Raw genomic sequence first — 13,461 nt, 5'->3', positions numbered from 1 at the left:
TGGACATTGATCGGGGCTACCCCCTCCCTCTCTTCAAATTCAGTTCTAACCCAGACCAATCACCAGATAGACGCTGCTAAAAGACCAAAGGCGGATAAATATCTAGGTGGAACATTACAGCTTCTCCCCATGTTGCCTTTCTTGTGTTCCGTTGGGCCTTTCCTTGAATAACCCCCCCCCCCCCCCACACCTACACACACACACAACATTTTCATAGGGCTAAATAGCAGCGCACGCACGCATACGCACGCACACACACACACACACATTTTCACCTGATCCCATACTGTGAATAGTTGGAAGGGAAAACAAATATTTAAAAATGTCTGCCTCAATGAAACATTCACCTGACTTAAATATACATGCATAGGAAAGAGGCAAATATGCTTTCATAGATCAAATGTATCTTTCAACTATTAAATACGGCTGATGATTTTCTTGGTGTGAATGAAAAGGATTATAACTGGATTTAAGCTTCAGGGATATTGAAGGCCCACCCAATCACTGTGCCACTACCCATTGTCCAGCTGATAGACGGCCAGGCCGACCGTGTCGCCTACAAGGAATACAAATAAGGCCAACATCTTTAATTTGCGAACATTGTGTGTATTTCTACTTTGTTTGTTAAGATTTGATAATGAAGGCCAGGTTGAAATTATGAGATCAATGAATTCATAGTAAGTGGTGTATTGTAGTGAATCAGGCATGTAGCGTGTAAATTGCTCCTGTATGTCGCACTGGATAAGAACGTCTGCTAAATGACGTAAAATGTTGAATGTAAATGTGTTTCCACACACAACGGGGACAATGTTTTTTCTCCACCTACAGCAATCAGGTCACTGGCAGTTCAGTGTCCAGACATCCATACCAATTGACATTTCCTTAATGAGACACCATGATCTTATTCGGAGAGCCTTGCCCTGGGGGCGCTTTCTCTTAGCACTCATATTTTATATGCCACACGTGTTCATACTGAGAACAGGCAGAAAGTGGAATATGACTTGACTTTTATTATTAATAGCTAATTTTCTATGGATTTTCAATACTTTTTGACATTGTGCTTGCAACCACAATCCACTGACATGAAAAGCTATGGTCTTTTCATGTCAATAGTATAGTTTTCGTCTGAGTGAGTCATCACCATATTCCCCTCCATTTACAGGAAAGCTGAAGGAGTATTCGGTTGCCTTGATAAGGGAAGGGAAATATACTGTACTGGACAAAATGTAAAAAGCTTTAGATGTGATCCTGAAACAGAAGGAAAATCTCACATAGATATAACACACCATTCCCCTTCATAAAGATTTTCTGTGATAGGTTCTGTTTATTATCATTAGGCCTAATATCTGGGTTCGAATTGAAATCCCTCTCCATTGGCTATGGTTGATACTTATGGTAACCTTAACTTCAGGGTGACAGTAGACCTCGCTGTTGCAAAAGTGTTAAAACATGAGTTAAGTCAATTCGCCCGGTACACAAACAATGTGGGTTAATTAAGATAATCTTATTCTAATCCCTTAGGTTACACATGAACTCTGTACAATCTTCCTGCCGTGAAAAAAATTAGGACATAGGGAAAAACTTGCTTGTTTGTGACTACAGTCCCTCCCAGTCATGGTCGTTCTCTTTGGCATGCCTTGGCACGGGTCTCCTATGGAGAAGGCTCTAAATTCACGCTCACCTTTAAGTTCGTCAACCATGTCCTTAGATTGATCCTGAGAGCTAAACAATGTGTTTTGTTTGGTTGGAAGCCTGCCTTGTCACATGGAGATTCCTGTGCCCACTGATGTAATGCACCTGCTGTGATAGTAGTTCTCTCACAATGAATATAATGCTAATCACATCATTGGAGAAATGTATTTTATTGCTGAAAATTTTGCGCCCCATTGATTTGAAGCGCAAAACCAGGACGTTATAATGACCAATTATCCTATTTACCCCAAATTGCACTTCTATGCTGGACTGATAGTAAGAAAATTAAAGAGGTTAGCAATTGTTTCATATTAAATCATAACAGTACGTGCTTCCGGCAGAAGGCTGACTTTCTCACAGAGATTCAATTTACACGCTCTTATACTCAGTTCGGAGGAGAAATAAAAACATTCAGGAAGCCCTGAAAGAAAAACAGCCTCTCATTTATCAGAGTAAACAAAAGCCTTTGAAGCTGGGCATTTAAAATAGGATTTCCATAAATAAGTAAACCATTCACCGATGTGAATGCTTCGACACACTGTTTGTGAAATAACAAAGGCAGAGTTGTGCGCTCCTCGAGGTTTATTTGTGACGGTAATCAACTTCAGCTGAGAAACGTGGTGACCCTTTAGGAAATGTAGCCCTATTTGGGAGCCGGTCCAAAGATAACAATTTTACTGTTCCCCCATATCCACTCTCAGCGATATATTCATCATCATCATCAACATTATCCATGTGATAATAAAACATTTGAAAAGCCTGAGCAAACAGTCATGTTGCCAGTATCTACTGGCCGGATAAATAATAAATATTAGACCATCTACTCTAAATATGCATTTGAAAGGGGAAGCTGCATAAACACTCTGTCACATATTCAGTGTTCTTTGTTCATCTTTGTGTTGTGATGTCTTGTGTTTGCGCATCAGGAAAATGGCTTGGAAATGATTCCAAAATTGCAGAAATACGACTGCATCGCTTGGGCAGAACTATGAAACAAGTAACAACAGGGATTTAGGTTAATAATAAACACCACCATTTGTACTTTATTGATCATCAGCAAAACGACACCAGGCCATTTCATAGAAGCCTTGCAGTTCTTAGTCGGAGGAATGGACAATGGGGTCCTTTATGACAACCCGGAGGCACTACTCCATTTGAGACATTTCATATCATTGCTGTGCTTCACAACCATGTGACGCCCTGACAGTGTAACATTCAAAGAAAAAAACGAACAACAATGAAAACCACAACCTGTTGCTCCTTCATTCATTCATTAACTTGCTTGCTTTCAACTACACTTACTCCATGCTTAATGGCTTCTGGTTATCTCCCTTTTTAGGTATGTTTACATTTTGTGTCATGGCTGGAGAACGTATATGTCAGATCAATTCCACAAAGTCTTCAAAGGCCACCTTTGCGTGCATGAGTCTGGTAGCCGCTGTTTGGTTCCATGTCTAGAGAATCCAGGGCCCATGCCTCAGCTATCGGTATAGAGGCTCAGGCTGGTGAGTGGCGGGTCTATAGAGCTGCTGTAACCGCACCGGTCTGGTTGGCCAGCCACCGGGTAATTGTCCAATGACCCGTAGGTTCACAGGGTGCCCATGTCCCGAGAACTGGGCATTTGGGCTCAGGATGTGGGTCTGGCCCGGCTGGGAGTCCAGCGGAGGTAGACTGGCGTGAGACGGGGCAGAGGGCAAGGTGGTTGGCAGGGGGAAGTGGGGCAGCAGGATGGCGGGGGTGAGGCCGTAGCGGAGCTGGAAGACCCGGGGCGGGCCCTGGGCCACGAAGCCGTTGGGCTGCTGGGTTTCAGGGTGCTCGTCTCTCTTCACCTCCCGCGCCTTGTCCTCTCGCTCCTCTAGCTTTTTGGGTTTGCTGGAATTCTCTTTGGCTCGGCTGAGCTCCTGGATTTTCTCTGTCTGAACACGGCGGATGTGGTAGCTCTTCCTGGAGCTTTGGAAGGAGTCCAGGAACCCCTCCAAGGGCACGTTCCCCTCCATGAACTTCTCCAGGAGGTCCTGTGAAGCAGAGGCCCAGGTATCAGAAGACAGGAAGTCTAACAAAAGGATTCACAACCCCTGGGAACAGTGTAAACACAGCCCCACATGTAAAACAGGGTTTCACATGGACTTGTAATGCTTGCCATGAACTTTGACACAGATGTGTTGATAATTTAATTGCAAGATATATTATTTTACATGGGCCAAAATGGTATATCCAGTATCACTTCCACTGGCACAGCCCTAGAATGACTGTAATCAGTCTGACTGGCAACTGTACCCCCAGTCATTGGGAGCAGGTGGAAAAACCTGTCTAGCCTAGTATTGGGGGAGTGAATAACTGATTACAGTCTGCACAGCCCACCTCCCCACTCTAACCTCTGCCTGAGCATAGTCAATGGGAAGAACTCAATTAGCAGGAAGCGACCGGCTACGCACACAAAAAAGGTTTGGGTCATTACTGTGTATCTTCCATATCAGAGCAGCACAAATGGTCCCCATGGTACCACCATAATTTCCCTGGACATTTCTTTATTCATAGTTGCCAGCTGTAGATGGCTTGACAATAGGCTTGGGCGATATATTGTATATTGGGTGATATACCGTTTACCTGTATACTGGGGTATTCAAAATACCAACAGTTTATTATATTTTTTCAATCCCCTCATGGATCAAGATCCCTGTTGCCTAAATTGTTTTGTGCGTCAATATATTAATATTTTTTTCAATCCCCTTGTGTGCACATTCGGTAATGACCCTATACCCCGGTATTGTACAGAAACGGTATGCCGGTATGAAATCTGGATACCGCCTAACCCTACACAATCAACTCTCTATGATGTTACCTTCGGCCTCGGGGGCTGAAATCTGTCAGCTTCAACAGGGAGCCGCTAAAGATATTAATGAGTGGCACTGGCGATACATAAAACCAAATTGCTGGAACACACAAAAGAACACACCCTTACTGCCATTCATTAGATACGTACATATTGATTGTGTGAAATCCATTTAATAAACAAATGGGCCATTCATTATGGCCACGAGCTGGACGGCCTTTCATGGATATATGTTGGAAGGATTGTGTGTGGGGGGATAGTCTATGGTAGTAAGCCTTTATGGGAACGTGCTGTATAGGACTATAGTCTGTGCACGGTTATACAGTCACTTCCACACAGTATATGGTTTGTGTAATTAAGGTTTACAAGGGCCACTTGCTAATGGATCAAGCTCAATAAATGTGTAGTGCCATACATTCCTCTCCAAATAAAATGTTATATCACCTAGGAAAGTATGAGGTCGGATTAAACGTGTATAGTTTACACCAATTGCCCTGTAAAGAAACTTTCCTACAAGGGTAAAAACATACCAATGTGGGCATGTTTGCTGTGTAGTGTCTTGGTTAAAGTATGAAGGAGCTGAATGTAGTTGTATGAAAATTGTAGCTGTAGGTTAATGAGGTATTTAAATTGTTCAGTAAACCGTGGCAGTCAACGTGCAGTGCACATTAAAAAAGTAGCTGACGCGGGTGACAAAACTACACTTATATATCGGGATATTATTTTTGTATCATATAATTTTGACCATATCACAACATTATTTTTGTATCGTATAATTTTGACCATATCACAATATTATTTTTGCACTAGTTTGCTGTAACTGCAACAAAACTCCAGTATTTGTCCATCATAGCTTGTTTTCTATCTTCTTTTTAAATACGGAAACCTTTTGTTTTTCCATGGCTGATCAAAACATTTGTTTTCTCGTGGCTCTCTCATGTCCCTCCGAAGCAGATATATGGTGAGCAATATTTTTGGAACATTGAATCACAGTAATATCACAGTATCGAATCGCAATACATATAGAATTGTGAGAATTGGCATACATATCGTATCGCCACTTAAATATCATGATAATATCGTATCGTGAGGTCTGTGTGTATTTCTATTAACCGTCTAGTCATCTTTAACATTATGTGTTTAATAAGCAAATTAACATTTAAAAGACCTGAATATTTTTAAATCAATAGGTCAAGGCAAATGTTCTCGTTCAAATTGTAGACATTTCTATTGAAATCGTGGCCAGATGTAATATAGTGCACAGAAAACTTTGGGCAAAATTCTTTGTTTGATCTCGCTTGAAAAAGGCAACCAGTTCAGTGTGGATCCTAACTCCTGCAGGCTTGAATACTCAAGTATGCACGAGTTTCATAGACTATTCCTAGAATTTGTCCGATTTTAATGGAGCGCAGAATGAACAACTGTGGCCTGGCTGTCAACTTACGTGGAGGCTTTTCAATGATTCTACACTAGTGCTGACAATGCAAAGAACACACTCAGTGGTTTATGCTAAGACCCAATAATAGTGCTCAGGCTTTGGATTTACCTCGGACTGTTCCTCAGCACGCGCCACATCTTCCTGGAGAAGATTCTGTGCTGTCTGGAGGCTGTGCTTCTGTGTGTGGGGCACTGCAAGGACAAGGAAACATAATTGATTCACAAGGAATGACAGTGACAGAGGGATCAGTTAATTACATAAAAGGGCTTACCAAAAAAGAGTGACTTATGACTAGCTCAAGACTGAGGGTGGTTCAGTCAATGAGAAACCAGGAGAGATTAAATCATTTTAAAACACAAAGAACCTTTAGGGTTGTAAAGGGAGATGGTGGGTGGACATTTTTTGGGGCTCGGAGAGAGTGGCTAGGGAGCTGCAAACGTTGCCTGTGAGCAAACATTTCAAAACATTGAGGTTTGTTCAGCAGAAGAAGATCCAGTCGCTTCTGTCTCAGTCTGTCAACCAACCCGTGAGAGAGGCGTCCACACATCAAGGTTCCACTTCCATTGAATAATGTTTGCAGTGTCATCGGTAGGCAGAGTACGAATAAAACAATGACATTCGGGGGTCTCTATTTTCTTCATGGAACCTAAACATTTTCTGGGCCTAATAGTAAAGACATCATGTAATCATGTTTTTTTTATTCACTTTTTTATTTTGGCATGAACATAACGTAATCTTATTGAACAACAAATCACTTCAAGAAGTATGCTACCTGCGCATGTATGTCCACTACAAAATCATTCCAGCATCCAAACATTGAACTGTGCACTCGAGACATTTGTTACAAAACACCAAAAAGTGCAATGACAGTAATATTAGCACTTTCAAAATATTATACTAAGGAAAATGTTTTTAAATATACACTACCGTTCAAAAGTTTGGGGTCACTTGGAAATGTCATTGTTTTTGAAAGAAAAGCACATTTTTTGTCCATTAAAATAACATTGATCAGAAATACAGTGTAGACATTGTTAATGTTGTAAATGACTATTTTAGCTGAAAACGGCAGATTTTTTTTATGGAATATCAACATAGGTGCACTGAGGCCCATTATCAGCAACCATCACTCCTATGTTCCAATGGCACATTGTGTGAGCTAATCCAGGTTTATCACTTTAAAAGGCTAATTGATCATTAGAAAACCCTTTTGCAATTATGTTAGCTGTGCACAGCAGAAAACTGTTGTTCTGATTAAAGAGGCAGCAGGGCGGCAGGGTAGCCTAGTGGTGAGAGCGTTGGACTAGTAGCTGGAAGGTTGCAAGTTCAAACCCCCGAGCTGACAAGGTACAAATCTGTCGTTCTGCCCCTGAACAGGCAGTTAACCCACTGTTCCTAGGCCATCATTGAAAATAAGAATTTGTTCTTAACTGACTTGCCTGGTTAAATAAAGGTAAAATAAAAAATAAAACTGGCCTTCTTAAGACGAGTTGAGTATCTGGAGCATCAGCATTTGTGGGTTCGATTACAGGCTCAACATGGCCAGAAACAAAGACCTTTCTTCTGAAACTCGGCAGACTATTCTTGTTCTGAGAAATTAAGGGTATTCCATGCGGGAAATTTCCAAGAAACTGAAGATCAATGTCAACAGTGAACAGGCGCCTCCGGGATGCTGGAGTTCCTCTGTCCAGTGTCTGTGTACGTTTGCCCATCTTAATATATTTTTTTTATTGGCCAGTCCGAGATGTCTTTTTCTTTTTTTCGCCTCTTCACTGTTGCCCCACCAATCTGGATTACTGACCTCTGCCTGCCATTGACCTGCCTTTTGCCTGCCCCTGTTTGATTTAATAAACTATTGTTACTTCGACATTGTCTACATCTGGGTCTTACCTGAAACGTGATAGTAGGATCAGTCCAATTATTCTTTAAATCTTTCTGATTTATAAAGATTTTCATAGAAGCTTATACATTTGTTATTAATAGCATTGTTGTTTCTAATTAAATACATTTTATCATTAATTTTTAAAATTATAACTGGGTAGTCATATATCCATGTCATTTTTTACCCATTTTTCTCCCCAATTTCGTGGTATCCAGTTGGTAGTTAAAGACTTTTCTCATCGCTGCAACTCCGAGGCGAAGGTTGAGAGCCGTGCGTCCTCCGAAACACAACCCAACCAAGCCGCAATGCTTCTTGACACAATACCCACTTAACCCGGAAGGCAGCCGCACCATTGTGTCGGAGGAAACACTGTACACCTGGCGACCGTGTTAGCGTGCACTGCGCCCAGCAAGCCGTAGGAGTCGCTAGTGCGCGATGGGACAAGGTCATCCCTGCCGGGCCAAACCCTCCCCTAACCCGGACGACACTAGGCCAATTGTGCGCCGCCCCATGGGTCTCCTGGTCACTGTGGCCCCGTCCGAAGATAAATTGAGCTCTGTAGGAGAAAGCCCTGCCTCCAGCAGTTTGCTTAGAAATTCTAAGGACAATAAGGAGGCCTGCATCTTGTGACCTTAGAGTTTGTGTAGGTATGTACAGCAGGACCAAATTGGAGAGATAGGTAGTGACAAGCCATGTAATGTTTTGTAGGTTAGCAGTACAACCAGGTGTACAGTGTTTCCCCCGACACATTGGTGCAGCTGGCTTCCGGGTTAAGTGGGCATTGTGTCAAGAAGCAGTGCAGCTTGGTTGGTTTTTGTTTCAGAGGACAAACGGCTCTCGACCTTTGCCTCTCTCTCTCGAGTCCGTACGGGAGTTGCAATGATGAGACAAGACTGTAACTACCAATTGGATACGAGGAAATTGTGGAGAAAAAGGCTACAAAAATATATAATCCTCTCTACCTCCCCTCCCGGACTACATGGCCTGATGACTCCTGGCCTCCTGGCTGTCCCCAGTCCACCTTAGATCCTGGTTCCTCTCTAGGTTTCTTCCAAGTTTCCTGCCTTTCTAGGGAGTTTTTCCTAGCCACCGCACCTCTACATCTGCATTGCTTGCAATTTGGGGTTTTATAGGCTGGGTTTCAGTACAGCATTTTGTGACATCTGCTTATGTTAAAAAAAGGCTTTAAAAATACATTTGATTGATTATTTGACTGGTGTTTATACCAGTTTTAATTGAACGTGTCTCCACAAGCTGTTCCCTTTAATGAGCCAACAAGTCACTTCAGTCAAACAATGGTAATGCATTTTAGCATGATAATGGCTTATTCTGAGCACCACAGGCAGTGGGTTCACACATAAAACAACAAACCATAGTGGACGTTCCAACAACAAGCCCATCACAACTCTGCACCTACTCGCCCCGTTCATGTCTCTCCTTTGTTTGAACATGAATAATCCAAAGCAACAGTAAGGCCTCTACTGGCAAGAGCTGCGTGAACATGTACCTTCATATACGTGAGAACCACGCATGCATGAAGGGAAAATGGTGAGGCGAGGCGTGCCACGTGAATGACCCTGTGCTCCAGTTGTTGGCGGTGTAATGGAAGGCGACAGACAGCCAAACAAACACACCAGGAGCAGCTGCATTTAATTCAGCAGGCCTAGAGGATAACTGGCTAAAACAATAGCATTACCAGGTCCTCCTCGGGCGGAATGGGGGAGGGGGGCAGAGCAACACCAACCTCAGACTAGCTGGCTTAAGGGCATAGGCAAATGGAGATCCTAATAAATCAAATCAAGCCTCTGGGAGCGGCATTTGGCACGCTAACACTCACAGCAGAGGATTGAGAATTTTGCTCCCCACTGTTTTCAGAAAACAAGATATGGTCAGTTAACTGCCCCTCTTATCTGAAGCAATGGTCTACTCACGAAAGCTACCCATCCCTGGGTGGGCTTGAACTACTAACCTTTCACTTAAGAGCCAAACAAGATAGCCGTTTGCTCCAAGATAGAGGAGCTATAGAAATGTGACACAGCCTGTAATACTGTATGAATGTAAGCCCTACTTGTTCCACATTTAGTTACATTACAGCCTTATTCTAAAATGGATTAAATCATTTTTTTCTCTCATCAACCTACACACAATACCCTATAATGACGAAATGAAAAAAGCTTCTTTTTTTTGCAAATGTATTACAAATATAGAACAGAAATACCTTATTTACATAAGTATTCAGATCCTTTGCTATGATACTCTGTAACAATGGCGCCAGAGAAGAAGGCTGACGTTGTACGTGTCCCCAACCGATGGTGGATTTTTGTTTGTTTATTTGCGTTGTTTGCAGCTTATCGTTTAACTTATTTTGTACATAATGTTGCCGCTACCGTCTCTTATGACCGAAAATAACTTCTGGACATCAGGACTGCGATTACTCACCACAGACTGGCAGAATCCTTGTTTCCTTTAACGAGTCTGACGAGCCCATGCATCAGTGACCGTACGTACATACCCCAACCAGAAGCCATGGATTACAGGCAACATCCGCACTAAGCTAAAGGTAACAGCTGCCGCTTTCAAGGAGCGGGACTCTAAACCGGAAGCTTATAAGAAATTCCGCTATGTCCTCCGATGAACCATCAAACAGGCAGAGCTTCAATAGACGACTAAGATCGAATCGTACTACATTGGCTCTGACGTTCGTTGGATGTGGCAGAGCTTGCAAACCATTACAGACCACAAAGGGAAGCACAGCCGAGAGCTGCCCAGTGACACAAGCCTACCAGACAAGCTAAACTACTTCTATGCTCGCTTCGAGGCAAATAACACTGAAACATGCATGAGAGCACCAGCTGTTCCAGAAGACTGTGTGATCACGCTCTCCGCAGCCGATGTGAGTAGGACCTTTAAGCAGGTCAACATTCACAAGACCACAGGGCCAGACAGATTAACAGGACGTGTACTGCGAGCATGTGCTGACCAACTGGCAAGTGTCTTCACTGACATTTTCAACCTCTCCCTGTCTGAGTCCGAAATACCAACATGTTTTAAGCAGACAACCATAGTGCCTGTGCCCAAGAACACTAAGGTAACCTGCCTAAATGACTGCCCACCCGTAGCACTCACGTCTGTAGCCATGAAGTACTTTGAAAGGCTGGTCATGGCTCACATCAACATTATTATCCCAGAAACCCTAGACCCACTCCAATTTGCATACAGCTTCCTGCCATCCAGGACCTCTATAATTTTTAGGAAGGCCCTAAAAATTGTCAAAGACCAACCACACTAGTCACAGACTGTTCTCTCTGCTACCGCACGGAAAGCGGTACCGGAGCACCAAGTCTAAGTCCAAGAGACTTCTAAACAGCTTCTATCCCCAAGCCATAAGACTCCTGAAAATCTAATCAAATGGCTACCCAGACAATTTGCATTGCCCATCACCCCACACCCCCTCTAATACGCCGCTGCTACTCTCTGTTGTTATCATCCATGCATAGTCACTTTAAGAATTCTACCTACATGTACATATTACCTCAACTAACTGGTACCCCAGCACATTGACTCTCCGGTACACCCTTGTAAATAAGCTCAGCAAAAAAATAAACATCCCTTTCAGGACCCTGTCTTTCAAAGATAATTTGTAAAAATCCAAATAACTTCACAGATCTTCATTGAAAAGGGTTTAAACACCGTTTCCCATGCTTGTTCAATGACCCATAAACAATTAATGAACATGCACCTGTGGAACGGTCGTTAAGATACTAACAGCTTACAGACGGTAGGCAATTAAGATCACAGTTATGAAGAATTAGGACACTAAAGAGGCCTTTCTACTGACTCTGAAAAACACCAAAAGAAAGATGCCCAGGGTCCCTGCTCATCGGTGTGAACGTGCCTTAGGCAAGCTGCAAGGAGGCATGAGGACTGCAGATGTGACCAGGGCAATAAATTGCAATGTCCTTACTGTGAGACACCTAAGACAGTGCTACAGGGAGACAGGATGAACAGCTGATCGTCCTCGCAGTGGCAGACCATGTGTAACAACACCCGCACAGGATCAGTACATCCGAACATCACACCTGCAGGACAGGTACAGGATGGCAACAACAACTGCCCGAGTTACACCAGGAATGCATAATCCCTCCATCAGGGCTCAGACTGTCCGCAATAGGCTGAGAGAGGCTGGATTGAGGGCTTGTAGGCTTGTTGTAAGGCAGGTCCTCCCTCACCAGACATCACTGGCAACAACGTCACCTATGGGCACAAACCCACTGTCGCTGGACCAGACAGGACAGGCAAAAAGAGCTCTTCACTGATGAGTCACAGTTTTGTCTCACCAGGGGTGATGGTCGGATTTGCGTTTATCATCAAATAAATGAGCGTTACACCGAGGCCTGTACTCTGGAGCAGATCGATTTGGAGGTGGATGGCCCGTCATGGTCTGGGGCGGTGTGTCACAACATCATCGGGCTGAGCTTATTGTCATTGCAGGCAATCTCAACCCTGTGCGTTACAGGGAAGACATCCTCCCCCCTCATGTGTACCTTTCCTGCAGGCTCATCCTGACACGACCCTCCATCCAGCATGACAATGCCACCAGCCATACTGCTCGTTCTGTGCGTTATTTCCTGCAAGACAGGAATGTCAGTGTTTTGCCATGGCCAGCGAAGAGCCCGGATCTCAATCCCATTGGGACCTGTTGGACCGGAGGGTGAGGGCTAGGGCCATTCCCCCCAGAAATGTCCAGGAACTTTCAGGTGCCTTGGTGGAAGAATGGGGTGACATCTCACAGCAAGAACTGGCAAATCTGGTGCAGTCCATGAGGAGATACACTGCCGTACTTAATGCAGCTGGTGGCCACACCTGATACTGACTGTTACTTTTGATTTTGACCTCCCTTTGATCAGGGACACATTATTCAATTTCTGTTAGTCACATGACTGTGGAACTTGTTCAGTTTATGTCTCAGTTGTTGAATCTTGTTATGTTAATACAAATATTTACACGTTAAGACATTAAGACATTTTTTGCTGAGTTTAGTCTCGCTATTGTTATTTTACTGCTGCTCTTTAATTACTTGTTACTTTTATTTCTTATACTTATCCTTATTTTATAACTGCATTGTTGGTTAGGGGCTTGTAAGTAAGCATTTCACTGTAGGGTCTACACTTGTTGTATTCGGCACATTTGACTAATAAAATGGGATTTGATTTTATTTGATCCGAAATTGAGCTCAGGTGCAGACCTCAGAATGGGCCGGAGGTTCACCTTCCAACAGGGCAACGACCCTAAGCACACAACCAAGACAACGCAGGAGCGGCTTCGGTACAAGTCTCTGAATGTCTTTGAGTGGCCTAGCCAGAGCCCAGTCTCGAACCCGATCGAACATCCTTGGTTCTGAAGTGCCAGGACCGTCTCCTAAAGTTGATTCAGCTGCTCTGGGAACAAAAAATCTATATTTTGGGTCCATGGCCAGGAAACTCCCCAGGCCTTAATCCCATTGAGAACTTGTGGTCAATCCTCAAGAGGCGGGTGGACAAAACAAAAACCCACAAATTTTGACAAACTCTAAGCATTTATTATGCAAGAATGGGCTGCCATCAGTTAGGATGTGGCCCA

The 13,461-nt window shown here is 43.5% G+C and overlaps 1 protein-coding gene across 1 annotated transcript in view; it reads right to left on the bottom strand.

Moving 5' to 3' along the window:
- Window positions 1–2,708: 2,708 nt before the first annotated feature.
- LOC135548681 (vacuolar protein sorting-associated protein 37D-like) overlaps window positions 2,709–13,461 on the bottom strand; it is a 43,346-nt gene continuing 32,593 nt past the window's right edge. The window contains exons 3-4 of the mRNA XM_064978513.1: window positions 6,072–6,154; window positions 2,709–3,707 (exon numbers count right to left, since the gene is read on the bottom strand). Coding sequence (XP_064834585.1) covers window positions 3,174–3,707; window positions 6,072–6,154 — 617 coding nt within the window. The 3' untranslated portion in view covers window positions 2,709–3,173. The remainder of the gene's footprint in view (window positions 3,708–6,071; window positions 6,155–13,461) is intronic.

Source organism: Oncorhynchus masou, chromosome 11 (genome assembly GCF_036934945.1).
Source record: "Oncorhynchus masou masou isolate Uvic2021 chromosome 11, UVic_Omas_1.1, whole genome shotgun sequence".
In the NCBI taxonomy this organism is placed as follows: Eukaryota; Metazoa; Chordata; class Actinopteri; order Salmoniformes; family Salmonidae; genus Oncorhynchus; species Oncorhynchus masou.
This window is presented reverse-complemented; position numbering and strand designations above follow the sequence as displayed.